General features: G+C 23.3%; 4 protein-coding genes across 4 annotated transcripts; 1 reads left to right on the top strand and 3 right to left on the bottom strand.

Annotated features, from left to right (window-relative positions):
• Positions 1-491: 491 nt before the first annotated feature.
• LOC122512597 (transcription initiation factor IIB) lies at positions 492-7,447 on the top strand. Its single transcript, XM_043628518.1, has 5 exons — positions 492-617; positions 1,051-1,161; positions 4,134-4,320; positions 4,870-5,340; positions 7,007-7,447. The coding sequence occupies exons 1-5, from the start codon at positions 601-603 to the stop codon at positions 7,166-7,168; spliced, it is 948 nt and encodes a 315-aa protein (XP_043484453.1). The 5' UTR covers positions 492-600; the 3' UTR covers positions 7,169-7,447.
• Positions 7,448-8,423: 976 nt separating this feature from the next.
• On the bottom strand, positions 8,424-17,371 carry LOC122512596 (protein-cysteine N-palmitoyltransferase Rasp). The gene is made up of 7 exons (XM_043628517.1): positions 17,010-17,371; positions 14,417-14,604; positions 13,491-13,916; positions 13,068-13,208; positions 12,752-12,969; positions 8,985-9,328; positions 8,424-8,687 (listed from the first exon to the last, which is right to left on the bottom strand). Exons 1-7 carry the CDS (start codon positions 17,131-17,133, stop codon positions 8,575-8,577), a joined length of 1,554 nt encoding a protein of 517 aa, XP_043484452.1. The 5' UTR covers positions 17,134-17,371; the 3' UTR covers positions 8,424-8,574.
• Positions 17,372-17,501: 130 nt separating this feature from the next.
• Positions 17,502-19,464, bottom strand: LOC122512505 (E3 ubiquitin-protein ligase RNF180-like). Its single transcript, XM_043628373.1, has 3 exons — positions 19,311-19,464; positions 18,581-18,769; positions 17,502-17,782 (listed from the first exon to the last, which is right to left on the bottom strand). The coding sequence occupies exons 1-3, from the start codon at positions 19,320-19,322 to the stop codon at positions 17,609-17,611; spliced, it is 375 nt and encodes a 124-aa protein (XP_043484308.1). The 5' UTR covers positions 19,323-19,464; the 3' UTR covers positions 17,502-17,608.
• Positions 19,465-24,254: 4,790 nt separating this feature from the next.
• LOC122512564 lies at positions 24,255-25,326 on the bottom strand. The gene is made up of 3 exons (XM_043628464.1): positions 25,296-25,326; positions 25,025-25,204; positions 24,255-24,456 (listed from the first exon to the last, which is right to left on the bottom strand). Exons 1-3 carry the CDS (start codon positions 25,324-25,326, stop codon positions 24,335-24,337), a joined length of 333 nt encoding a protein of 110 aa, XP_043484399.1. The 3' UTR covers positions 24,255-24,334.
• Between the last annotated feature and the right edge of the window lie 725 nt (positions 25,327-26,051).

Raw genomic sequence — 26,051 nt, 5'->3', positions numbered from 1 at the left:
TCAGAATTGCGGGAAATTCAAATTTTCCAAAGAGAATTTTTGTTCTACTTTTCGTCACTTTTTGTAAATTAGTAAATTAATTACTAATTTAAAACTACTTTTATAATTATAATAATTATAATAATTAAAAAATTATAAAATTGCCAAGTTGCAAATAGGAAATAATAAATATAGTCTCAAATAAATACTCGAAAATAATTAAATAATAATTCTGTTTATTCTACTTTTCGTAAATTATAGTAAAAAATAAATAAATTTAAAAAAATTAATTTAATTTTAAATTATAAAATTGTAAAATTGCAAAGCCAAAGTTGTAATTTGTAAATAGCAAATAATAAATATAGACTCGAATAAATACGAACCGTTTATTTCGAATCAATAAAATCACGAGTTTACAGAATTGACAATAAGTGACACCTGTCGACATTAAACGGAAACTACTAGACAATTCACTTCCTCTCTCTCTCTCTCTCTCTCTCTACTTTGCCAACAAAATAGATAAAAACAGGAGTTTAATCAAGTTTGACATTCTTTTCAGACGTTTCATTTTCTCTCCTCAAAAATAAAAATAATTTCTCATATTTTTCCACTCTACAAGTAATGGCTAGCTCCTCAAAGTAAGTTCATTAACAGATTATTTTTATCGTTCATTTAAAAATTTACCGTAATTTCGCCTTCGAATCGTGTGAAAATTACAATCATCTGGCAGATTCAATTTTGAGGTTATGTTTGACGAGGGAAGGAAAACTTTTGGGCCTTTTGGGGGAAAAAAATTGAAAATAAAATATTTTCCTTTGTAGAACATAATTTAAAGCTTTTATCATTATAATTAGGAATTACAATGAATTATTATTAATAAGAATAAGAATTATTTTCGAATTATAATTAGAGTAGATAATTATTTAATTGGCAGTGATTTGTAATGAAAATTTACTTTATTTCTTCTGGAAGGAAATTTGCATTCTTTTCACTGTTCTTTGTTTTTATTTTTTCGATTTGTGGTTCTTTTATTGAATTTTGTAATATTTTTTTATTTTTTTGTACTTTCAGTCCGTATGTTAATAAAATTGGCTGTCCTTACCATCCGAATGTACCGCTGATTGAAGATTATCGAGCAGGTGATCAAATTTGCTCGGAATGCGGATTAGTCGTCGGAGACAGGTAAATATTTTATCAGAAATAAGTACATTTTTTTTAAAATTACATTTTCATTTTGTTTACTACACTTTTTTCTTTATTTTCGTTTTATTATTTGCTCGATTTCTATCATTTTTTTTTGCTCCAATTTTTCTTTCTTCTATTTCACTTTTCTTTTTTTAACATCTTTGTACTTTTTTCTCTATTTTTTCTTTTTTCTACTGTTTTTTTATTTTTCTTCCATTTTTTCTACTTTTTTTTATTTCTTCTGCTTCTGTTTTTTTTATTTTGTTCTTGAATTTTATTTATTTTTTTTTCTTTTTCTATTTTTAACTTTTTTTCTACTTTTTTCAGTATTTTATTTTTTTTAACTTCTTTCTATTTTTTCTTCTGTTTTTCTGTATTTGTTTTTATTTATTTTCCTTATTTTTATTGTATTCAATTTTTCCCTTTTTTCAACATTTTAATTATCTTTATAAATAACAAAATTCTTCGCCGAAATTCAATTATATTCAGAAATTTTTATAAAATTCATTGTAAAATTAAATTATTTTCATAAATAATAATATTCATCTCAAGAATTCAATTATTTTCAAAATTAATTAAATTCTTTGCAGAAATTCAATTATTTACAAAAAATCTAAAAAAAAATGGTTAACATTTCAATTATCTTTATAAGTGAATAGCAAAATTCAATTATTTTCAGGAATTTTAATAAATTTAATTGTTTTCATAAATAATAAAACTTGTTGCAGAATTTCAATTATTTTCAAAAATTTTAATAAAATTCTTCGCAAAAATTCAATTTTTTTTGCAATAATTAATAAAATTATTCACAGGAAAACAAAATAAAAATAAAATAATAATAATAAAAAATAAAAAAATAAAATAAAAAAAAAATAAAATAATAATAATAAAATTCTTCGAAGGTATTCAATTACTTTTAAAAAATATTAAAAATTTTCACAGGAATTCAATTATTTTTAAAATTTATTAAAATTCTTCTCAGAAATTCAATTATTTTTAAAAATTAAGAAAGTCTTCACAGAAATTCAATTATTTAAAAACTTTTCATAAAATTCTTTACAGGAATTAAATTATTTACTAAAAAGTAATTGAATTTTTTTACAGGAATTGAATTATTTTCAAAAAAATAAATTCTTGCATAAAATTCTTCGCAATAATTCAATTATTTTCGATGAATAATAAAACTAATTGCAGACTTCCAATTATTTTCAATACACTTTTAATGGAATACCTCGAAAAATGGAATTATTCTTAAAAATTTTATTAAAATTCTTCAAAGAAATTCAATTATTTTAAAAATCTTTGCTACAATTTATTTATTAGAATCAAAGTATTATTTTCTATATAAGGTTTTAATTAAATTTATTCAAAAAATTAAATTATTTTCCAAAATTTTAATGAAATTCTTTGTAATAATTCAATTTTTTTTTCAAAATAATTTTAATAAAATTCTTCGTAGAAATTTTAATAATTTCAAAAATTTGTCAAAATTAAATTATTTTCAATGTCTATACTATTTCAATAAAATTTCATAAAAGAATTCAATTATTTAAAAAGACATTTTAATAAAATTCGTCTCAAGAATTCAATTATTTTCAAAAATTAATATAATTCTTTGCAGAATAATTTAATTGTGTTCAACAATTTACAAAAATTCTCGTCAAACTTTCAATAATCTTTATAAATTTTTCGCCAAAATTTAATTATTTTCATAAAATTTTAATGAAATTCTTGACAAAATTTCAAATTATTTTCAAAAGCTCTTATAAAATTCTTTGGAGAAATTAAAACTATTTTTAATTAAAATTTTAATCAAATTTTGCGAAAAATGAACTTATTCTTAAAATTTTTATTAAAATTTGTCAAGAGAATTCAGATATTTAGAAATTTGTTTATAAAATTCTTTATGAAAATTCAATTTCAAGAAACATTCAATTATTTAATAAAATATTTATTTGCATTTTATTTGTATTTAAATAATTGAATTCTCATGGATTTTTTTTAGTAAATATTGATTTAAAAATGAATTTCAGTTAAAATTTTACATTATCATTGAATATTGAAAGCAATATAGCGTAAATTTTTAGAAATAATTGAATTTTGAATAGGTTTTGAAATTAAAATCTTGTAAAATTTGAACTTTTCATACTTTTAACTAACAATTCTGTAGAATTAATTTTTTTTAAAAAGTTTAATTGAATTTTTCTTTAATTCTTCAAGTTTTTATTTTCTAATATATATTTAATTGAAGAATGTATCAGAATAATCGAAATTACGTAAAAATTAATATTGAAAATAATTGAATATATTTACGAAGAGTTTTATCATTTTTGCAAAATAATTGAATTCTTGCTGAGAATTTTAATCAATTTTGAAAATAATTGAATTCTTGCGAAGAATTTTGTCAATTTTAGAAAATAATTGAATTATTTCCGAAGAATGTTATTCAAATTTTTTGAGAATAATTGAATTCCTGCGAATAATTTTATTATCTATAAAGATAAATTAAATTCTTGACAAGATTGTTAAGGAAATTTAGTATTAATTTTTCTCAAAAAGTTTAATTTGGAATTTTTTTTTAATTATTTAAAGTTTTTAATTTCTAATTTTTTTCATTGAAGAATGTCTGAATAATCGAATAATTTTAGGTTAAATTGAATTGTAAACAAATGGATTTAAAAATTCCCAAAGAAGAACTTTTTTCAAAAATTATTAAAAATAATTGATTTAGAGAAGAATTTTAGTTAAAAATTCTAGAAATGAATAATTGAATTGAAATGAAAATAATTTTGAAGAAATTATAGTAATAATATTTTTGTAGTATAAAATAATGATAGTTGTTTTGTCTAGAAATCAGCGAGTTTGGTAAAATTAAAAATAAAATAAAAAATTAAGACTAATTAAGATTATTAGTTTTCAATAATTTTTAATTCTATTAATTAATTTTCTACTTTTTATCTTCTCAATAGAATTATCGATGTTGGATCTGAATGGCGAACGTTTAGCAATGAAAAAGCTGGCGTCGATCCTTCACGTGTTGGAGGTCCAGAGAATCCTCTCCTGAGCGGAGCAGATTTATCGACAATAATTGGTCCAGCAACTGGCGCAGCCTCCTTCGATGATTTCGGCGTCTCTAAATATCAAAATCGCCGAACAGTAAGGAATATTTTTTCTTTGTTCAGAAATTAATTTGTCGCTAAATTTAAATCTGAAAATTTTACTCGAATCTATATAAATTTATTTAAATCAAAAATTAAATTTAAATTCAAATTTTTAGTTTAAATCTAAATTTATTTCGCTCCCAATTTTATTTTATTTTTTTAACATTTATTTAAATCCAAATTTTATTTAAATTTAAATTTACAGAAATTTAAATTTATTTCACTCACAATTTTATTTGAATCTAAATTTATTTCACCCACAATTTTATTTGAATCTAAATTTATTTCGCTCCCAATTTTATTTAAATCCAAATTTTTAGTTTAAATCTTAATTTACAGAAATCTAAATTTAGTTAATAAATCAAAATTTTATTTGAATAAAAATTTAGTTAAATCCAAATTTTATTTAAATCCAAATTTATTTTATTTATTTAATGCATAAAATAATGAAAATAGAAAAATTGATTTTAAAGTCAAAAGAATTAATTAGAAAAAAAAGTTTATAAAATTGAAATTGAAAGTAATTGTAAAAATAAATTTTCAGATGAGCAGCTCGGATCGCACGTTGATCAACGCATTCCGTGAAATAAGTTCAATGTCAGACAGAATAAATCTCTCGCAAACAATAATTGATCGCGCGAATAATCTCTTTAAGCAGGTGCACGATCAGAAGGTATTGAAGGGACGTGCAAATAATGCAATATGCTCGGCTTGTTTGTATATTGCTTGTCGCCAGGAAGGCGTACCGCGCACATTTAAGGAAATATGCGCAGTGAGCAGTGTCAGTAAAAAGGAGATTGGCAAATGTTTTAAATTAATTTTAAAGGCACTGCAAACAAATGTCGAAGTCATAACAACTGGCGATTTTATGTCACGTTTCTGCGCCAATTTACAATTACCAAATAATGTGCAACGTTGCGCGACACATATCGCACGGAAAACATCAGAATTGAATATCATATCAGGAAGATCGCCAATTTCTGTTGCTGCCGCTGCAATTTACATGGCATCGCAGGTTTGTCTAATTTTTTTCTTGACAAACAATCTTAAATTATTTTTTTGATCGAAATTATTGTCTTGAAAATTTTACAATTTTATTTTAAATTTTTTGAATTTTCAATGAATTAACTTAATGTATTTAATATTTTTGATTTTTTTAAATTTTCAATTTAATTTAATATTTAAATATTAAATTGAATTGAAAATTCAAAAAAATGAAAGAAACTTTACTAAATTGAAACAATACTTTCATTTTTTCAATTCGAAGATAATTCAGTTAAATTCAAGCCATGATTTCGATTTTTTAATTCAAAATTATCTTGAAATATTAAAATTATTGTTCAATTATTTTGAAGAAATTTTATTAATTTAATTAAAATGGAAAACCCATTTTCTTTATTTTCAGTTTAAAAAAATAATTTCATTGATTTTAAACTATAATTTCAATATTGAGATTGAAAGAATAAATTTAAAAAACAGTTTCAAAATTTTTAATTTGAAAGAATTGAAAATATTGTTTGAAAAATTAAAAGAAAATTAATTTCATGAAAGTAAGTCAATAATTTCAATTTTTCATCTTAAAAAATATTTTGTTCGAATTAAATCAATAATTATAATTTTTAATTTAAAAGAATTGAAACTTTCGTTCAAGAAATAAAGAGAAATTCAATTTAAATCAAATGAAAACAATAATATTTTAATCTTTAAATTTGAAAGAATTGAAAGTTTCGTTCAAAAAAATTGAAAAAAATTCAATTTAAATTAAACTAAAGAAATTTTAATCTTTAAATTTAAGGAATTGAAATTTTCTTTCAAGAAATTGAATGAAAATTTGTTTAATTCAATTATAACAGTGATTTCAATTTTTCAATTCAAAGAATTGAAATTTTCGTTCAAAAAATTGAATGAAAATTTATTTAATTCAATTATAACAGTAATTTCAGTTTTTGAATTAAAAGAATTGAAATTTTCGTTCAAAAAATTGAATGAAAATTTATTTAATTCAATTATGGCAGTAATTTTAATTTTTAAATTTAAAGAATTGACATTATTGTTCAAAAAATTTGGAAGAAATTTAATTTAAATCAAGTGAAAACAATAATTTTAATTATTAAATTGAAAGAATTGAAATTTTCGTACAAAAATTGGAAAAAAATTAAATTAAATTAAATTAAATCATTAATTTTAGTTTTTAAATTTCAAACATTGAAATTTTTGTTTAAAAATTGAATGAAAATTCGTTTTATTCAATTATAACCGTAATTTGTCAATTATTTTTAAGAATTGAAATTTCGTTCAAAAAGTTGAAAAAAATTTAATTATAGGTATCAAATTAAATCACTAATTTGAAGTTTTAAACGGAAATTATTGAAATTATTGTTGGAAAATTGAAAGAAAATTTATTGAATCTTATATTTTAAGAATACTTTCAATTTTTAAAATTAAAAGAATAGAAACTATTGTTGATATTTGAAAAAAATTTGATTAAATCAAATTATAAGAAAAATTTCAGTTTTCAAATTGAAAGAAAATTAAAATTGCAAAAATTGTTTATTAATTTAATTAAATTATTCATTTATTTATTTATTGAAAATAATATTTATTTAAAATTAAATTAAATGAATTAATTTAATTTAATTTCAATTATCATCAATATTAATCGGAAAATTTCTTTTTTCTAGGCTTCGGATCACAAGCGATCGCAAAAAGAAATCGGAGAAATTGCCGGCGTCGCTGATGTGACAATAAGACAAGCCTATCGAATAATGTACTCGAAAGCGTCATTACTATTTCCTGACGACTTCAAATTTGCAACGCCAATTGATCAATTGCCGCAAATGTAAAAAGAGAGAAAGAGTTTCGCATGAAACTCACCCCACCCAAAAAAAAAGAAAGATTGTGCTATTTTTTTCTCTAAATAATAATAAGGGAGAGACGTTGCAGTTTACTTTTTATTCCATTAGAACTTTTTCTTCTTTGCCTTTTTTTCTTTTATTTATTATTATTTTTTTTTTAATTTATTTTTTGCTCTTTTTTTATTTCCATTTTAACAAGAAACAAAATAGACATTCCTTTTTGAAGGAGAATAAAAAAAAATAAAAGTAGAAGAACAAAAAAAACTATTTAAAGTGAAGTTAATTTCTTTTTTTCAAATTGTCAACGTTTTCTTTTTTCGCGTAAAATTCCATAGTTTCGAAAAAGAGAGAAATTCTTTTTTGTCTTTCGTCTGAATTTCGTTAAAAGTTAGTCTCGAAAAAGAGAAAAATCCTTTTTTTTTTGGCTTTCGTCTAAATTTTATTTTTTCAATGTAGAAAAAATTTTCTTTTCATAAAAATTAGTTTAAAAAAAATATTTTTAAAATAAAAATATAAAAATATTTTTCCATAAAAATCAATTTCAATCGGAATTTTATTTCCTTAAGAAATAAAATCTTTTTATTACTTTTTTTTAGCTAAGTATTTTCTTTAATAAAAATTTTTTCCGTTTTAATTAGAATTGCAATTTTTTTTCGTCTCGATTTTAAAACTTTTATTCGTGGAAATTAGTATTAAATTTTTTCTTCTAGAATTAGTATTAAATTTTTTTCTTTTAGAATAACTATTAAATTTCTTTTCTTTTAGAATTAGTATTAATTTTTTTTTCTATTAGAATTAATATTTTTTCTTTCTTTTAGAATTAGTATTAAATTTTACCTTTTTTAGAATTAGTGTTAAATTTTTCCTTTTAAAATTAGTATTAAACAATTTTTCTCTTGTAGAATTAATTGACAGAAAGAAAGCAAAAATTGTAAATTATTGCAATTTAACGTCTTGAAAAAGTATTAATTTTAATTGACGTTTTATTATTAATTATTCATTTCGCTTCGGCGGGAATAATTTGTAATTTATAAATTTTAATAAAATTACTGACTGTAGATTAAGGAAAAAAAATTGTCTATTCTTTTCTCCAATTCCAGTAAAATTGTAAAAAAAATACAAATTTATTTTGCTATTAATAATAAAATATTCGAAACAATTCAATATTAAAATATTTAATACATTTTAATACTAAAATATTCGAAACAATTCAATATTAAAAGATTCAATTCATTTTAATACTAAAATATTCAATACAATTCAATACTAAATATTTAAAAATATAGATTTTTCACTCTCTTCTGTTAAAAAAATATATTTGTTAAGATTTCTTATCTTTTAATTTGTTCTTTTCTTCGTTCGTCATTTTTTGTTTGTTTGTATTTTTGTATTTTTCACAATTTCTTCGTTCGTGTTTCCTTTTGTTTCTCAATTCGTTTCAAGTCCAACGAAACTTGACAACAACAATAAAGACTGAACAATAGCAATAAAATCGTCGTCCACGAATCTGCAAATTAAAATTTTTATTTAAAATAAAATTCTTCTTTCTTCAATTTTCAGTTTTTTTTTTATAAATTTAACTTTTTCTTTTTGTAAATTTAAATTTTTCTTTTCGTAACTTTAAGTTTTTCTTTTTCTAAATTTAATCGAATTTATTTAAAATTCTATTTTTAAATATAATTTCAAAATTTTTATTTCAGTTTGTAAATAAATTCAAAAAGGGAAATATTATAATTTAAATTTAAAAATTATATAGTAAAAAAAATAAAAAAAGAATTAAGAAAGTGAAAAAATTGGAATTTACCTGTAAAAAGTACTCGTCGAAAGTAAAGATGACCAATTTCGGCGCCAGCGAAAAAATAAAAATTCGACATTGCCGACATTGCAAGCAGTGGACTGGCGAAAATGCAATGCAAACGTCTTATATTTTTTGCACTCAAATTATTCATCGTTAATTCGCGATATTTCGCTGAATTGCCAATTGCAGTCGCGAAATATTCAATTGCAAGTCCAAAGAAATTCAAAAAGGACCAAATAAAAATGAAAAGTTCCATTCCGTGCCAAAGAAACACAAAAGAGAAACAGAGGAAGGAGGCGAATAATTTTCTCGCTCCCGATTCAATTCCCAATGATGGAATGTAAATGTACCTACAGAAAACAGAAAGAAAAATATATATACGAGAAAATTAAAATTATTTTCATTAATAATTGAAGAGAGAAAATTGAATATTTGAATCATAATAATTTAGAGAGAAAAATCATTGAATTCTTGTATTTTATCAAAACATTTGACAATAATTTTTAATTTTATGAAGAATTTAATTATTTTCAATAATTGTAATAAAATTCATTAGTCAATTTATAAATACCAAATAAAAATCTTCATAAAAAAAATTCAATTATTTTCATATAAATAATAAAATTTATATCAAAATTTCACTTACTTTCAATTCCATTTTTAATTGATTTCATCGAAAATTTCAATTATTTTTCAAAATCTTGTAAAAATTCCCCGAGAAAATACAATTATTCTAAAAAAATAATTGAATTTCTCACAGAAGTTCAATTATTTAAATAACTTTTAATAAAATCCAATTCAATTATTTTCATAAATAATTAAATTTTTGCTGGAGTTCAATTATTTTAAATACAAAATTAATTGAATTCCAGGAAAAATTCAATTATTTTTAAACATTTTTTTTTAAATCTTCAAAAGAATTCAATTATATCAATAAATAGTAGATATTTCACAGAAATCCAATTATTTTAAAGACAATTTTATAAAAAATTCTTTTCATAAATTCACTTATTTTTTCAAATTTGGCAAAAATTTAATTATTTGCAGAAATAATAAATTCTTTTTGCAGGGACTCAATTATTTAAAAAAAGTTTTAATAAACTTCTATTCAAGAATTCAATTATTTTCAGGAATAATTAAATTGTCGATATACTGAAAATAATTGAATTTTTGTAAAGTATTTTTAAAAAAATTTGAAAATAATTGAATTCTTGAATAGAATTTTATAAACATTCTTTTTAATAATTGAATTCTTTCCAGAATTAACTTATTTATAAAAATTCACGCTATGATGCTTTTAATATTCAATTATAATTTCAAATTTTAAGTGATATTTATTTTTAATCAATTTTTATTAAAAAATTTTTCGAGAATTCAATTATTTAAATGCAAAAGATAAATAATTTATTAAATAATTGAATATTTCTTGAAATTGAATTTTTTTTAAAGAAATTTATAAAAAATTCTAAAAATAATTGAATTCTTTCGGCGAATTTTAAAAAAATTATAAAGAATAAATGCAATTTTCTATCAGTTTATGTAAAATTGTACATAAAAAATAATTGAAACTCTGCTATAAATATTGTTATTTATAAAAGTAATTTAATTCTTGCAACGAATTTTATTAAAAAAATGTTTAAAGAATTCAATTCCTGTGAAGAATATTTTATTTCTGAAAATAATTGAATTCCGGAGAAAAATATTATTATTTATGATATTAAATTAATTTCTTGTGAAGAATTTTATTCAAATTTTTTAAATAATTGAATTTCTCAGAATTTTTTATAACATTTTGAAAATAATTAAATTCCATTGACAAAATTTCATTAAAAAATTGAAAATAATTGAAATCAGACGAAGAATTTTATTAAATTTTTTTTTAAATAATTGAATTCTTGTGAAAAGTTTTATTTTTGAAGGCATTTTTATTAAAAATTTTGAAAATAATGATTTTTTAAAAAGAATTTTATCAAAATTGTTGAAAATAATTGAATTGATATTAAAATTCTTGAAAATAATCGAATTTAATTAATATTTGCAAATTGCATTCTTTCGAGAAATTTTATGAAAATTGTATTGAAAATGATTGAATTCTTCTGAAGAATTTTATTATTTTTGAGAATAATGAAATTCTTGCTTAAAATTTTATTAACATTTTTTAATAATAATAAACAAGATTATTTAATACTAGCCAAACTATCCGCGCGCAAGCGCGCGGGAATGTTGTATGGGGCTGCTTATTTTAAACAATTTAAAAAATTTTAAAGAAATAGTTATTATAACCTAACAAAGAGATTTAACTAACTAAAATTCAAATAATTTCACTCAATGGTCTCAATTTAAATAGAATTTACATTACTAGACTTAAACTATAACTAGAACAATTACAATTAGTATCTGGGTCATCTTTTGCATTGCTTATTTTATAAAGCCATTTTAAATTAAATACTTTTTAAAGAAATAATAATTATTACACACTGAAAAAAGTTTTACTTAAAATAGCGATAAGTTTCTCTAGAATAACGAAAGTATTAATTGAAGCACTGAAAAATTTCGCTACTAAAGTGAAATCTGTAGTTCATCCAGCTAAATATTTTTTGCCGTGCATAACGAAAAAAGAATTAAATTAACATCAGATTTTCTACATTCAAAAAAACGAATTCAAATAGAAATTAATCATTTTACAACTTAACCAAATTCACCCCAGAAATCACTGAATTCGATAATTTAGAAGAAAGTCAGACAAAAGCAGGGTTCCTACAGAATCTGGAAATCATGGAAATCATGGAAATGGTATGGAATTTTTAAAAGGCTTCTGGAAATCAGGGAAATCATGGTAAAGGCCTGGAGTTTTTAAAAGTTTCTAAATTTTTTCAGTTTTCCATTTTTTCTCTTGAATAAAAATTCAATTAATAATAAAGCTAAATGGCATAAAAGAGAAGAAAAAATGTTGAATTTTAAGAAAATCAGATTTTTGAATTTTTTCGAATTTTTGATAATTTTAGATTTTTTACCAAAGAGTCGAGACAATTTAATAAGTAAAGTATTTTCCAAAAGCACAAAAATAATGAAGCTAAATCCCATAAAAGAGAAGAACAAATATTGAATTTTAAGAAAATCGGATTTTTGAATTTTTTCGAATTTTTGATAATTTTAGATTTTTTACCAAAGAGTCGAGACAATTTAATAAGTAGAGTATTTTTCAAAAGCACAAAAATAATGAAGCTAAATCCCATAAAAGAGAAGAAAAAATGTTAAATTTTAAGAAAATCGGATTTTTGAATTTTTTCGAATTTTTGATAATTTTAGATTTTTTACCAAAGAGTCGAGACAATTTAATAAGTAAAGTATTTTACACATTAAAAAGTTTGACATTAAAAAATATATAAAAAATGCCAATACTTAACCCCCAAAATTTAATTTTCAAAACAAACAAATGAATGCAGATAATTTGCTAACGGAAAGGAAACTTACGATTATTATAATGTATTATGTACTTAATAAGTAAATTCTTTTAATTTTAAATCTGTAATCATTCAAAAATTGATATAATTTGCTAGTTTTAATTAATAATTGTAGAGAAAATCGAATATTTTAATAATTTAGAGAGAAAAAGAGAAAATTATTTTAATTAATAACTGTAGAGAAAATCGATCATTTTAGTAAGAATTGAGAGAGAAAAATTATTATTTTTTTAATAGTAATCTAAGGCCTGTTTTTCTCAGGGAAGGAAAATTTAATAATATTTTTAAAAAAATCATATCAAAATTTACCGCAATAAAAATTTGTATAATCCACGATCGAAATGCTTCCACATATCCGAATAAAGATGAATTCTACCGATGCACTTTGGATTTGGAGGCGCCTCAATATCGTCCAATCGTGTCACTGAACTCCAAATTCCATAAATAACGACGTATTTATTTAGAAAATATTGTCCCATACAGTAACCCATTCCAAAAAATGCCCACGGTTCCAGTACTTTGACGACCTTTTAGTTTTTAAAAAAAGAAAGAAGAAAATTAAAAATACGTTAATTCTTTTTACTTTCTTTGTGATGAAAAGTTTTCCTTTTGAAAAATTACCAACCTCTGGAAAAAATTGCAACGCATTAAAATAGAGAAAATGCATAGAGAATTCAGTGAAGAAGAGCCAGAAAATAAATCTGAACAAATTCAAAAAGAAGATAGAAATTCTCTTCGGTGTCCACAGTTCCGGTGGTTTTTCAATCTGGAAAAGAAAGAAGATAATTTTATACTACTTATAGTAACGGGAAAGAATTTTATATTTAAAAAAGAACAAACATTTTAAATAGAATATTAAAAAAATATTAAATAGAATATTAAAAATATTAAATAGAGTATTTAAATATATTTATTTAGAATTTTAAAATAATTAGACGCAAAACAAAAATTTGTGTAATGTCTTAATGTTTCAATATAATAATTAAGAAAATAAAATAGAATACATTTCGGAAAATAGAATAGAATATATTTAAGAAAAATTACTCACTCCTTCCAAAAAGTCTTTGTATAAAATAACCGGACCCAGAAACAATGTCGGTAGATATAGACAGTAAGCAGTAGTTTTCAAAAAACTTCTCATAAATCCAGCTAAAGTTTTCGGCTCCTCATCGTGAGCTATACAGTCAAGACAAGAGCTGATGCTTCTCAATTGTATCCAGCAGAGTGCAATCGTAAGCATATAGTATTTTTCCTCCTCAATGCCGAGCCAATTTTCAAAGACAAAACCATAAGTTTTTTCATAATAAATTATCGATATTATTGCCAAATGTACAATCCATGCGAGAATTTTGCTGCCAAACGATATTAAAAGACGATCGACGCACGGTTGAATTAATGCCAGAAGAACGCCCATAAATCCCACGTAGTACCATAAAAATATTATCGACGAGGCAATGTACCACGAGGATAAAATCTGCAATTTATTTCATACTAGTGAATTATTATTTACTCAGAGAAACAAAAAACAAAGTTATTTTTATATTAATTAAAATCGAGCATTAAAAAAATAATCTAGTTAGAATTTTAGTAAATTTAAATAATTGAATTAAAATTTATGTATCTTTATAATTTTCATCAACAATTTTCATCAATTCAAATAATTAAAATTAATTTTAGTTTTATTTATTTATTTCAGCCTTATGGCTCAGAAACGGACTTGATTTACATTTTTGACTTTTAATTATTTAAATAAAATAATAATGGTAATAATAAAAATAAAAGAATAATAATAATAATAATAATAATAATAATAATAAAATAAAAGAATAATAATAACAATAATAATAATTAATAATGATAATATTTATAATAAAGAATAACTAAAATTCTATATTTTTCAATAGGCATTCGAATTATTAAATTTAAATTAAATTTCTTTTATTGAAAACAATAGAATAAAATAAACATACCAACCAATGAACATTTGAAAAAGAATCGTTTAATTAATTGACCGACAATAAGATGGAGAACAATCCATGGAATCAACTGGTACATAAATGGAATCCACGATCTCCACTCTCGGTCCGAAATATCCATTTTTCGACCAATCCACGACCAACCTGGTCGAAAATCCTCATAAGTATCATGATAATCAGTAAAATCTGTAAAGAAAAAAATTAATATTAAATAATAATGATTTAATTATTTTTCATTTTCTTATAATTATTTTTTTTTAGCAAAAACAGGGTTGCCACAAAAATTTTATTTTCATTATTCGGAAATTCTTCAATATTATTAAATATTAGGTATATTAGAAAATAAAAACTTCAAATTTATAATTTCAAGTAAAATTCAATTCAATTTGTTAAAAAAAAATGAATTCTACAGAATTATCAATTAAAAGTATGAAACATTCAAAATTTTCTTAAAGATTTTAATTTGAAACTTTATCAAAATTCAATTATTTCTAAAAATTCACGCTAATTGAAATTCAGTTTTAAATCAATAGAAAATAGAAAAAAATAATAAAATAAATAAATAATAAAAAATAGAAAATAGAAAAAAAATAGAAAATAATAAAAAAAAGAAGAAAAGAAAATAATAAATAGAAAATAGAAAATAGAAAAAAAAAATTGGAGAGTAAATAATAATAATAATAGAAAAATAAAAAAAAATAGAAAATAAAATAGAAAAAAAAAATAATAGAAAATAGAAAATAATAGAAAATAGAAAATCCTAGGAAAATTCAACTATTTAAATACAATAATAAATAATTAATTGAATAATTGAATTCTCATAAAGAATTTTATCAACAAATTTTTAAATAATTAAATTCTTTCGACGAATTTCAATAAAATTTTTATGAATAATTGCTTTTTTCCGAAAATTCAATTAAAATTGTATTAAAAAGAATTTTAATTCTTAGATAAATTTTTTTATTTATGAAAGTAATTGAATTTTTTGGCGAAGAATTTTATTATTTATGAAAATAATTGAATCTCTGTTAAAAAAATATTATTATTTATGAAAATAAATGAATCTCTTTAAAAAATTGTATTAATTATGAAAATAATTAAATTTTTTTTTAATTTTATTAAAATAGTATTTGAAAATAATTGAATTAAGGAAAATTTTTAAAAATAATTGAAATTTTGATAAGAAATTTATTAAAATTTTTGAAAATAATTGACTTTTGGAGAAGAATTTTAATATTTTTAATGATAATTGAAATTATATTCAGTTTCTGTAAAATTTAACTAATGACTTCAATAATTATTTTCAACACTTTAATAAAAATTCTTCGAAACAATTCAATTATTTTCAACAGAATTTTTCTAAATTTCTTGAAAGAATGTTATTATTCTTAAATAAATGATAATATTCGTCGCAGGAATTCAATTATTTTAAAAACAATTTCAGTAAAATTTTGCTAAAGATTTCAATTATAGTTAAAAATTTGAAATAAAATTTTTCTAAACATTCAATTATTTTTTTATACATAATAGCATTTTTTTACTTGAATTCAATTATTTTCAATGAAATTTTAATAGCATTCCTCAAAATAATTAAATTATTTTCACAAATAAAATTTGTTGCAAGACTTGAATAACGTTTCAAACAAATTCTGTCAAATTTTTCCAAAGATTTAAATTATTTTCAACAATTTTAATAAAATTCTTCGAAACAATTCAATTATGTTTAATAATTTTTGAAAATTTCTCGAAAGAATTCAATTATTTTTATAAATTTCAATAAATTTCTTTATTGAAATTAAATTATTTTCTAAGAAGAATGAAAATGTTTTCGTAATCAAATTTTTTCGAATTTCCTAAAACATTTTTTCAAAAATCAATTTTTTTCAATTTCAATTTCTTTTGACGCGAATTTTAATAAAGTTTTTAAGAATATTTACATTTTTTTGAGGAATTCGATGAAAATTGTATTAAAATATAAATACATTGAAATTTTGCGATGAATTTTATTATTTATGAAAATAATTGAATTCCTAAAAATAATTTTATTATTTATGAAAATAATTTGAATTTCTGGTAAAAATTTTATAATTTATGAAAATAATTAAATTATTGGGAAGAAATTTATAATTAAATTGGTAAATAATTGAATTCGTGTGGAATTTTTATTATTTATAAAAATAATTAAAAGCTTTTGCGAAGAATTTTATAAAAAATTTGTTTCAAATAAGTAATTGAATTATTTTGTAAAATTTTATTTAAATTGAATTTTGGCGAAGAATTTTATTACTTTTGAAAATAATTGAATTTTTTCCAATAATTTCTAACTTATTCAAAATTCAATTTTTTTTAAAAGTTTTTTTTTTAACTAAAATTATTCTATAAATCCATTATTTTTAATAATTAATTAAATATCTATTTATGAAAATTGTAAACGCAACAATTGAATTAATTTGGAAATATTTAAGTAAAATTATTCATTCAATTATTTTCGAAGTCATAATTTTATGAGACAAAACATTTGTAATTAAAATGATAAATAAAATATTAGTAATTGAAAGTATTTTTTTTTTTTTTTTAATGAATTTACTTACAATGATCCGTGAGATGTACCTGATAAATAGAATAAAAAATTGCCCCAATCCAAACAATAAAATAACTCGCACTCTCCAATTTATTTAATTTGACAATTTCTAAATTTTGAATATCAAACGACATCGCGCCATTTAATTTGTGCGAGCGTTCCTAACCTAAAAATAATAATCACTGAGCGATGTATTTCTTTGCAATTCTGAAAGCAAATAAGTTATATTTTTATACAAATAGGAATTTTCCTTTCCTCAGAATAAAAAGACATCAATTTCAAGAACATAATTCAACAATTAAGCGCACAGTTTATAATTATTGAATCCCAAATATTTACACCTGTTAAAATTGTTTACTATTTCCATTTCCATTGTTCCCTTTGTTTCGATTCAATTCCGTTTCGATGTTCCAAAATTATTGAAACGCGCGTGGAAAAGAAAATGACTGGCGGGAAAATTTAAATTGTCTAAATTAATAAATAAGTGGAGAGGGGAAAAAAATAACGTTAACGAAAATTTATTTACTGACATGAACAAAAGTACAATTTTTTATAATGATTCTTCTCTCTCTCTCTCTCTCTCTCTTTCACTCATGCACACATTCTTAATTAAACAAAGGAATTTCTCGGACTATCAACAGGTCTATCGACTTTAGATCTAATTATTCTTATTGGCGGCAATAAACATTCACCACAATCGCATTTAATTTCATTGACGAAATTGAAAGATCCCAATCGTGATTTACAATTGAGACAATTAATTTTCCCCTTTGTCCATAATTCCTGAAAACAAAAATAAATTCTCAATTAATTTCTTTATCTTGAATTTTTACTTTAAATATTCTTTCAAATTAATTTAACAATTTTTAAGTAAAAAAAATATTTTGTAAAAAAAAAAATTATTTAGAAAAATAATTGTAATGGAAAATAATTGAAATTGAAAATACTAAAAATAAAATTGTACTTAAAAGTTGAAAAAAAAAAAATTTAAGTGGAAATTAAAAATAATTGTAATTAAAAAATTAAAAATTGAAAATAAAATTGTAATAGCAAAGTAATTGTAATTGTAAAAATTGAGTGTAAAATTGTAATTGAAAAATGAAAATAATTATATAAATGGAAATTGAAAATAATTGTAATTGAAAAATTAGTTGTAAAATTGTAATTGAAAATTGAAAATAATTGAAAAAATTATAAATAAAATTGTAATTTAGAAATAATTTTAATTGAAAAAATTCAGTGTAAACATGTAATTGAAAAATGAAAATGATTTAAAAAATTGTAAATAGAATTGTAATTAAAAAATAATTGTATAAGTGAATTTTGAAAATAATTGTAATTCAAAAAAATGAATGCAAAATTGTAATTAAAAATTGAAAATAATTGAATTAAGTGTAAAATTGTAATTGAAAATTGAAAAAAATTAGAAATAGAATTGTAATTAAATAATAATTGTATAAAAGAAAATTGTAAATATTATTGTAATTGAACAGATTAAGTAGTGTAGAAAAAATTGAAAATAAAATTGTAATTGAAATTTAAAAATAATTATAATTGAAAAAATTGAAGACAAAATTGTACCTTATTTATGCAATCTCTAATCCAATCAGGTACAGTTTCTGTTGAAATGTAAAGACAATTTTCCGATTCATTAGCTGAGCATTGAAGATTTTCCGAATTATTTTCCGCGGCGCCGTGAGCAGAAAGAAGTGGAGTTGCTTCTTCAGTAAAAATAACTGTTCTGCAACGCTTGCATTTCACTTCTGTCACCTAAATTTCAATTATTATGAAAACAATACATGAAAAAAAATAAACATCACCTTGGAACAAAAGAATTAACAAACTTTAAAAATTAAAAACCACTCTTTTAAATAAAAATCTAAAAAACAAAATAACAACACTAATAAGAATATATAATTAAAAGAAAAAGAAATTAGAAAGCAAAGATTTAAGACGCAAAAGAGATTTTAGAAAGGATGCTAACCTCAAAATAAGTAGGTCACGAAAAATTGCACTCTCAAGATTAAAAATTATTATCGAAAATAGAAAAAACCAGTGAAAATACATTGAATAGAACACGAAAATTATAATTGTAGTTGAAAAGAAATAAAAAGAAATGGAGAAAAACACTTTGTTTTGGGGGGGTTTGTTATTGTTTTCCTTTTGTTAAATCGCGCGACAAACATAACCTCAAAATTATTGAAAAGCGTCATTTTTCGATTTCAACCTCCGAAAGAAATATTTTCCACGTTGTCTATTTATTCAACAAAGTTAAAAATACTTAAGAATAAAGAATGATACGTTTACTCACACGTGCTGGCATTCTAAATCTCAATTCACATCACAAAATGCGAACAACACAAAAAGATTTGACATGATTTGACGCACAACAGCAACTACCATGCAGAGCTGCCAGGTACCATCACCAAACGCAACTGCGCTTGCGCTACAAAAATGCTTCTATTTGTAGAAACTTGTCCATCTTTAATGGTTGTGAAGTTAGCATACATATAACATGAAGTACTTTATATGTTTAAATATAAAACGTTTTAAAAATGCGCGGTTCATTTCGCCAATAAGATCATTTTTGTAGTGCAAGCTAAAGGCGCTAGCACAGCTCCTACTGCCTGCCTGCCTGCCTGCAGGTTGACATGGTAACACATTAGAGTAAGAGAGTCAGAAAATTCAAATTAAATGTTTTTTCTCTCTCACTCTTATGGCGCCTGCCTGCGCAGGCAGGCAGGCAGTAGAGGTGAGAGTGTACCTTTAGTTGCATTTGGTAAGGGTACTTCTGATTAGAAGGTAATTTTGTAAAAGAAGAAATTGAAATTGTTAAACAAAAGGTTTAAAATTAAAGTGAAATGTTGAATAAAGTTAAAATGTTTTGAAAAAATTAAAATTTAAAAATTACACCGTTAAACTGAAACTAAATTATAAGTAAAAAAGAGAAAAATGATTTAAATTTAAAGAAATAAATGTCTTTTACAAAATTACCTCTCCTCCTATTATTGATTATTTTAATTTATAAAAAAAACACAAATGTGCTTTTGTTTTAATAAAAAATTTGAAAAATTCAAACAATAATCAATAAAAGAAGTAGCATGTTTTTTAATTTCTTAAAAAACCTGGTATGCCTTTTTACAGGCTGGTTCGGATCTCGTGAGAGATCCCCGGTATGTACAATGGCAAAAAGCCATCACCACCAGGACCGAATAATATTTTTGTTAAATTATTTCCGCAATTAAGCAGTATATTGTCCATCGTAGAAAATTGTATTTCCGGTTGTCGAGGTTCCTCCTTTTCAATGTCCTTGAAGAGATTTACTTAGTGCTGAAAAAGAGAAAATAATTACAAATTAATTAATTTTTTAATGTTTTCCATAAAAAAAACTATTTTTTAACTATAAATTTTAAAAACTTACATTTAAAAATGAATGTTGAAAGTGATGGGAAAAATTATTTCTGCAATTCTGCAGCCTCATGTTCAATGTCATCATTCTTCATCCGAAATAGATGGTGATTTTTTATGGAATCCTTTGGTATGATTTTCTCTTGAACAAGTGCAAGATTAAGAATATTACGCCCTGCATTTACATCTCTTTCCCACGTTGTTTTGCATTTCGCACAATAAGTGTATCGATGGGGACTCTTGGATATTTTAAGTGGTCTCACACAGCGACTACACATTTTTGTTGTATTAAACTAATTTACTTTCACGACTTGCAATTTATCTTTTCCTAATTCTTCTGATCTTTGGAAAAGAGTTTGTTGAATACGTTTCAAAGGAGCTTTAGTGTATCCCTTGATAAAATTAGGTATTTCAGCTCCACCAATAGCAACGAAACAGGGTTTCTTCTTTGTATCACCTACTATCCAATTCACAAGTTGATCAACTTGTCGCTTTTGTGCTGAATATCGATCAATTCGTAAACGCGTTACGGATCTTTTTTGATGAATTGCTTGGAAATTTTGTAAAAGATGTATTCTATATTTTGTTATGCGATGGCGATCTCGAGGATTAGTCATGCAAAAATTTTCCATCCATGGATCCTCAGCAAGTTGCTTGTAATATTTTTGCATGTCTATACCTTTTTTCTTCATTAATTCTCTTCTTCTGTAGTCGCCCATCTGCCATCTCATCATCCAACTACCAATGTAAATAGCTGAATCCTTTTTTACATTAGTGGTTGGATTAGGATCGTTTTCTCTACTGACACCAGCCAGAGTCGCCCTCGCACCAGGATCAAAACCACAAAATTTTTTGTAACTTCCAACTTTCTTCTTTGATTGCACAACATCATGTTTTGTGGGTAAATCAAAAATTACTGACACGTCCACACCATTTGTCGTTATTGTACCAGAGAATTGACCACCATTCTTTAATTTTTTTCGACCTCTTTGGATTGATTTAAAGTTGAACATTGAATTCCACCTTTCTTCATTGTTCATTTCTCTTAAGCGCTTCATTTCATCGTCCATTTTATCAACTGCTCTTTGAACATGATCCTTATTCGTTCCTGATTTTTTTTTCTTTTTTTGTAAAATTGCCTTTTTTTCTTTAATTTCTTGAATAACAGTTGCCGTTTGCAATTCTTTTAAAGCAGTATTTGTATAAACCACATGCTTCACGCCTAATGAAATTTGTGGAATTAACGTGAAATTCTTCTTCTTTTTATCATGAAATTCTTGTTGAATCATAATGAAAAATGGCAAAAATTTATGCCATTCTTCATCTTTTGTCAATTTTCTAAAGTCCAATTTTTTTTCATTGGTAGCATCAACATCATCCTTTTTCAGTAAATCAATAGGGAATCCTTTCACTTGACATTTATTTTTTTGCAGCAGGAGATTTAAAGCAGCAACAGATTCTTTATAAAATGAAGGCCTTCTTTTTCGAAATTTCTTTTTTTCCTTATTCTTCTCTTTTTCTTCTTCTTCTTCCTTCTTCTTCTCTTTTTCTTCTTCTTTTTCATTATTCTTCTCTTTTTCTTCTTCTTTTTCCTTATTCTTCTCTTTTTCTTCTTCTTTTTCCTTTTTCGTTTTTTTTCTTCGCCTTCTTGGCCTTTTTTTATAATAGACTTTATCGCAATGTTTGAGATATTTTTCCTGTCGAACATATCTTTCATCGCAATAGTCTGATGTTTTTTTTTCTCGCATTTCATCTGGAAATTGTTTTTGAGATTTTTGAAATTCTTTTCTTTGTTCATTTTTAATGCTATTTTTAAAACTCCTAATTTTTATTTTTTCATCATTATCATTTTCGATATGGTAAACTGAACAAATTTCTTGAATTTCATCTACTTCCATATGATTTTTTTCTTCGTCTTCAATTTCCATTAATAGCTGCAAATATCTTCTTAATCGTGATGCTGCATGCGTCGTGAAATTTGTTTTAAAGTTTCGATTCAACACTAAAGCTGCCTCCTGAATTATTGCCGTTCTATGTTCTCCGTCATAAAGTGGAATGTCATTCCTTAATTCTTTATATTCGTTGACCATTGTATTTATTTTCGCATCCTGTTCAGTTACTTTACGTTGAGCATTTACTTTCTGCTTTAATGATATTAAAAATGGCAGAAAGTCGGGACCATTGTTGGTCCATTTCTCCAACAATGATGGACAGTTTTCAACATTTTCAACATTCGTTTCTTCATACAGGCCGAATAATGCCATTGTTGTTGCCTCATACATCATTGATGAAACAACCTTTGCATCTTCTTCAATTCGATTTTTTATGTTTGCTGATTTACATAATTTTCCCAAACAAACTTTTACCGTATGCTTTTCTGTTCCCATTAATTCCAATCTTCTTCTCACTTTATGATGCAACGGTTTATCAATATTATCATTATCCAAAGTAATTGACTTTCTTTTTCTGTTTGAAGAAACACCAATTGTAGATTTCTCGACACTGTATTTCTTTCGTTTTGAAGAGGGGCCAGCACCACTTTCAATTGATGAGTCAACACCTATAATTGGAAGAAATGAAAATTTTATTAATTTTATATTGAGAGAGATTAAGAAAATATAAAAGAAGAAAAAAGAATACAAAATTTTACCATCTCTTTTTGAAGTTGATGTTGAATGGGAAAATTTAGCTTCTTGCTTTTTCGATTTCTCTACTTTTGAAGAAGTGATTTTTAAATCAGGTCCAGTTGATGACGATAATGATAATGATGTTTCTGTTGGTACACGGTAAACTGAACACGGTGACAGCTTTTCAGGAGAATCACTTGGTGCTGAAAAAGAAAAAAAGGAATTAAATAAATTAAAATTTTTAAATTGTTATTTTAATAAAATATTTTTAAAATGTACCCAGGTGAAAATGATTCATCGTACGAATCATTTTTTCCTTGGTTAATTATTAAAAACTTACATATCAAACTTAATCTTTGACTATGAAATGAAATTTTTCTTTCCGGTCCTTTACTCGAAGACAAAATTTGCTTTTCAGTCTTTTCAATTAAACTGGTAGACATTTCTTCGCGAGATCTAGTTGGTGCTGAAAATTAAAAAGAAACAAAAGAATTAAAATTAAAAAATTCCTCAATTTAAATCAAATACTTGAAGAAAATAATTTTAAAAAACTTACATTTTAATCTGAATATTCCACTCGAGCGAAAAGTTTTCTTCTCTGCTTTTCGAGGTTCAGCCTGCTCAGTCTTTGGAGTTGACGACGATGAAGAAAATGTCAAATTTTCGTCAGATTTTTGTGACTGTGAGTTACCGTAGAAGAATCTGGTAGAATGTCCTTCACGAGATTCATTTGTTGCTGAAAAAATAGAGAATAAACAAATAAATTACAATTGTTAACTTTACATATAAATAAAAATATTTTTAAAATACATCTGTTAAACACTAACATTTTAAACTCAATCTTTCACTGGAAGTAAAAGATTGTTTCTCCGGAATTCCAGCTTTCACATTTTCAGTCTTTCCAATTGAACTGGTAGACATTTCTTCGCGAGATCTAGTTGGTGCTGAAAATTAAAAAGAAACAAAAGAATTAAAATTAAAAAATTCCTCAATTTAAATCAAATACTTGAAGAAAATAATTTTAAAAAACTTACATTTTAATCTGAATATTCCACTCGAGCGAAAAGTTTTCTTCTCTGCTTTTCGAGGTTCAGCCTGCTCAGTCTTTGGAGTTGATGACGATGAAGAAAATTTCAAATTTTCGTCAGATTTTTGTGACTGTGAGTTACCGTAGAAGAATCTGGTAGAATGTCCTTCACGAGATTCATTTGTTGCTGAAAAAATAGAGAATAAACAAATAAATTACAATTGTTAACTTTACATATAAATAAAAATATTTTTAAAATACATCTGTTAAACACTAACATTTTAAACTCAATCTTTCACTGGAAGTAAAAGATTGTTTCTCCGGAATTCCAGCTTTCACATTTTCAGTCTTTCCAATTGAACTGGTAGACATTTCTTCGCGAGATCTAGTTGGTGCTGAAAATTAAAAAGAAACAAAAGAATTAAAATTTAAAAATTCCTCAATTTAAATCAAATACTTGAAGAAAATAATTTTAAAAAACTTACATTTTAATCTGAATATTCCACTCGAGCGAAAAGTTTTCTTCTCTGCTTTTCGAGGTTCAGCCTGCTCAGTCTTTGGAGTTGATGACGATGAAGAAAATTTCAAATTTTCGTCAGATTTTTGTGTCTGTGAGTTTCCGTAGAAGAATCTAGTAGAATGTCCTTCACGAGATTCATTTGTTGCTGAAAAAATAGAGAATAAACAAATAAATTACAATTGTTAACTTTACATGTAAATACAAATATTTTTAAAATACATCTGTTAAACACTAACATTTTAGACTCAATCTTTCACTAGAAGAGAAAAATTGTTTCTCCGGAATTCCAGATTTTAGATCTTCAGTCTTTCCAATCGAACTGGTAGACATTTCTTCGCGAGATCTAGTTGGTGCTGAAAATTAAAAAGAAACAAGAGAATTAAAATTAACATATTCCTCAATTTAAATCAAATACTTGAAGAAAATAATTTTAAAAAACTTACATTTTAATCTGAATATTCCACTCGAGCGAAAAGTTTTCTTCTCTGCTTTTCGAGGTTCAGCCTGCTCAGTCTTTGGAGTTGATGACGATGAAGAAAATGTTAAATTTTCGTCAGATTTTTGTGTCTGTAAGTTACCGTAGAAAAATCTGGTAGAATGTCCTTCACGAGATTCATTTGTTGCTGAAAAAATAGAGAATAAACAAATAAATTACAATTGTTAACTTTACATGTAAATAAAAATATTTTTAAAATACATCTGTTAAACACTAACATTTTAAACTCAATTGTTGTTTTCTCTTCATTATGTCAATACAGTAGATACTGGTACATGAATTTCTGTAAAAAAAAATTTGTTAAAAAGACAAAATAATAAGGGTGCAATCTAATGGCATCGTTTTGCGTTGGGTTTTGTAATTAGGCTATTTGGGTATTTTTTTAAAATTTTAGCAACTACAAGCAACTACTTGTGTTAATATATATATATATATATTTTTTAAATTTCCATTAAATTAAATTCACAAATTATTAGAGATCAAGCAACTATTTACAAAAATTATAATAAAATTCTTTAAAACGAAATTCAATTAGTAGTTTAAAAAAAATCTTTGAAATTCAATTATATTGTCTTGAAATTAGAAAATAATCAATTATTTCAGAAAATCATTTTCAAAAAGATGAATTATTTAACAAAATTTTCATTAAAATAATTATAGTTTTGATAGAAATTTGAAAAAAGTCTGCATAATATTATGTAGAGAATAAATAATTTATAAAGTTTCTAAAATAAATTCTTTTAATAGTCAAGTTACAAAAAGCAAAGCAAATAACGATGCCATGGGACTGCACTCGGGGACTTATTTTATCAACGATTATTTAATAAACTGTCGAATAACGTTAAAAATTAAATGTACACACGATAATTAAACGATTTATGTAACAATCGGGATTAATTGAAAAGAAAAAATTACTTATTAGCCGCTTTTTGAGTGTAACAATTTTTTAATGCCTCATCAGAACAAGAAGTATT

Source organism: Leptopilina heterotoma, unplaced genomic scaffold (genome assembly GCF_015476425.1).
Source record: "Leptopilina heterotoma isolate Lh14 unplaced genomic scaffold, ASM1547642v1 Lhet_123, whole genome shotgun sequence".
Taxonomy (NCBI): Eukaryota; Metazoa; Arthropoda; class Insecta; order Hymenoptera; family Figitidae; genus Leptopilina; species Leptopilina heterotoma.
Note: the sequence above shows the minus strand (reverse complement) of the source record. Positions and strands in the feature narration are given on the sequence as shown.

Bases quoted from the DNA above. Each gene is read 5' to 3' on its own strand.
- LOC122512597 (XM_043628518.1), top strand. The intron at 1,162-4,133 runs GTAAATATTTTA...TCTTCTCAATAG, and splicing joins GGATTAGTCGTCGGAGACAG to AATTATCGATGTTGGATCTG. The intron at 5,341-7,006 runs GTTTGTCTAATT...TCTTTTTTCTAG, and splicing joins CAATTTACATGGCATCGCAG to GCTTCGGATCACAAGCGATC.
- LOC122512596 (XM_043628517.1), bottom strand. From the start codon at position 17,133: ATGTCGTTTGATATTCAAAATTTAGAAATTGTCAAATTAAATAAATTG. The intron at 13,209-13,490 runs GTGAGTAATTTT...TTTCTTTTCCAG, and splicing joins ACAAAGACTTTTTGGAAGGA to ATTGAAAAACCACCGGAACT. The intron at 9,329-12,751 runs GTAAATTTTGAT...TGTTTTCTGTAG, and splicing joins TTATACAAATTTTTATTGCG to GTACATTTACATTCCATCAT.
- LOC122512505 (XM_043628373.1), bottom strand. The intron at 17,783-18,580 runs GTACAATTTTGT...TTTTGTTTTCAG, and splicing joins TTAGAGATTGCATAAATAAG to GAATTATGGACAAAGGGGAA.
- LOC122512564 (XM_043628464.1), bottom strand. From the start codon at position 25,326: ATGAAGAGAAAACAACAATTGAGTTTAAAAT. The intron at 25,205-25,295 runs GTTAGTGTTTAA...CTATTTTTTCAG, and splicing joins ACAACAATTGAGTTTAAAAT to CAACAAATGAATCTCGTGAA. The intron at 24,457-25,024 runs GTAAGTTTTTTA...TTTAATTTTCAG, and splicing joins TGGAATATTCAGATTAAAAT to CACCAACTAGATCTCGCGAA.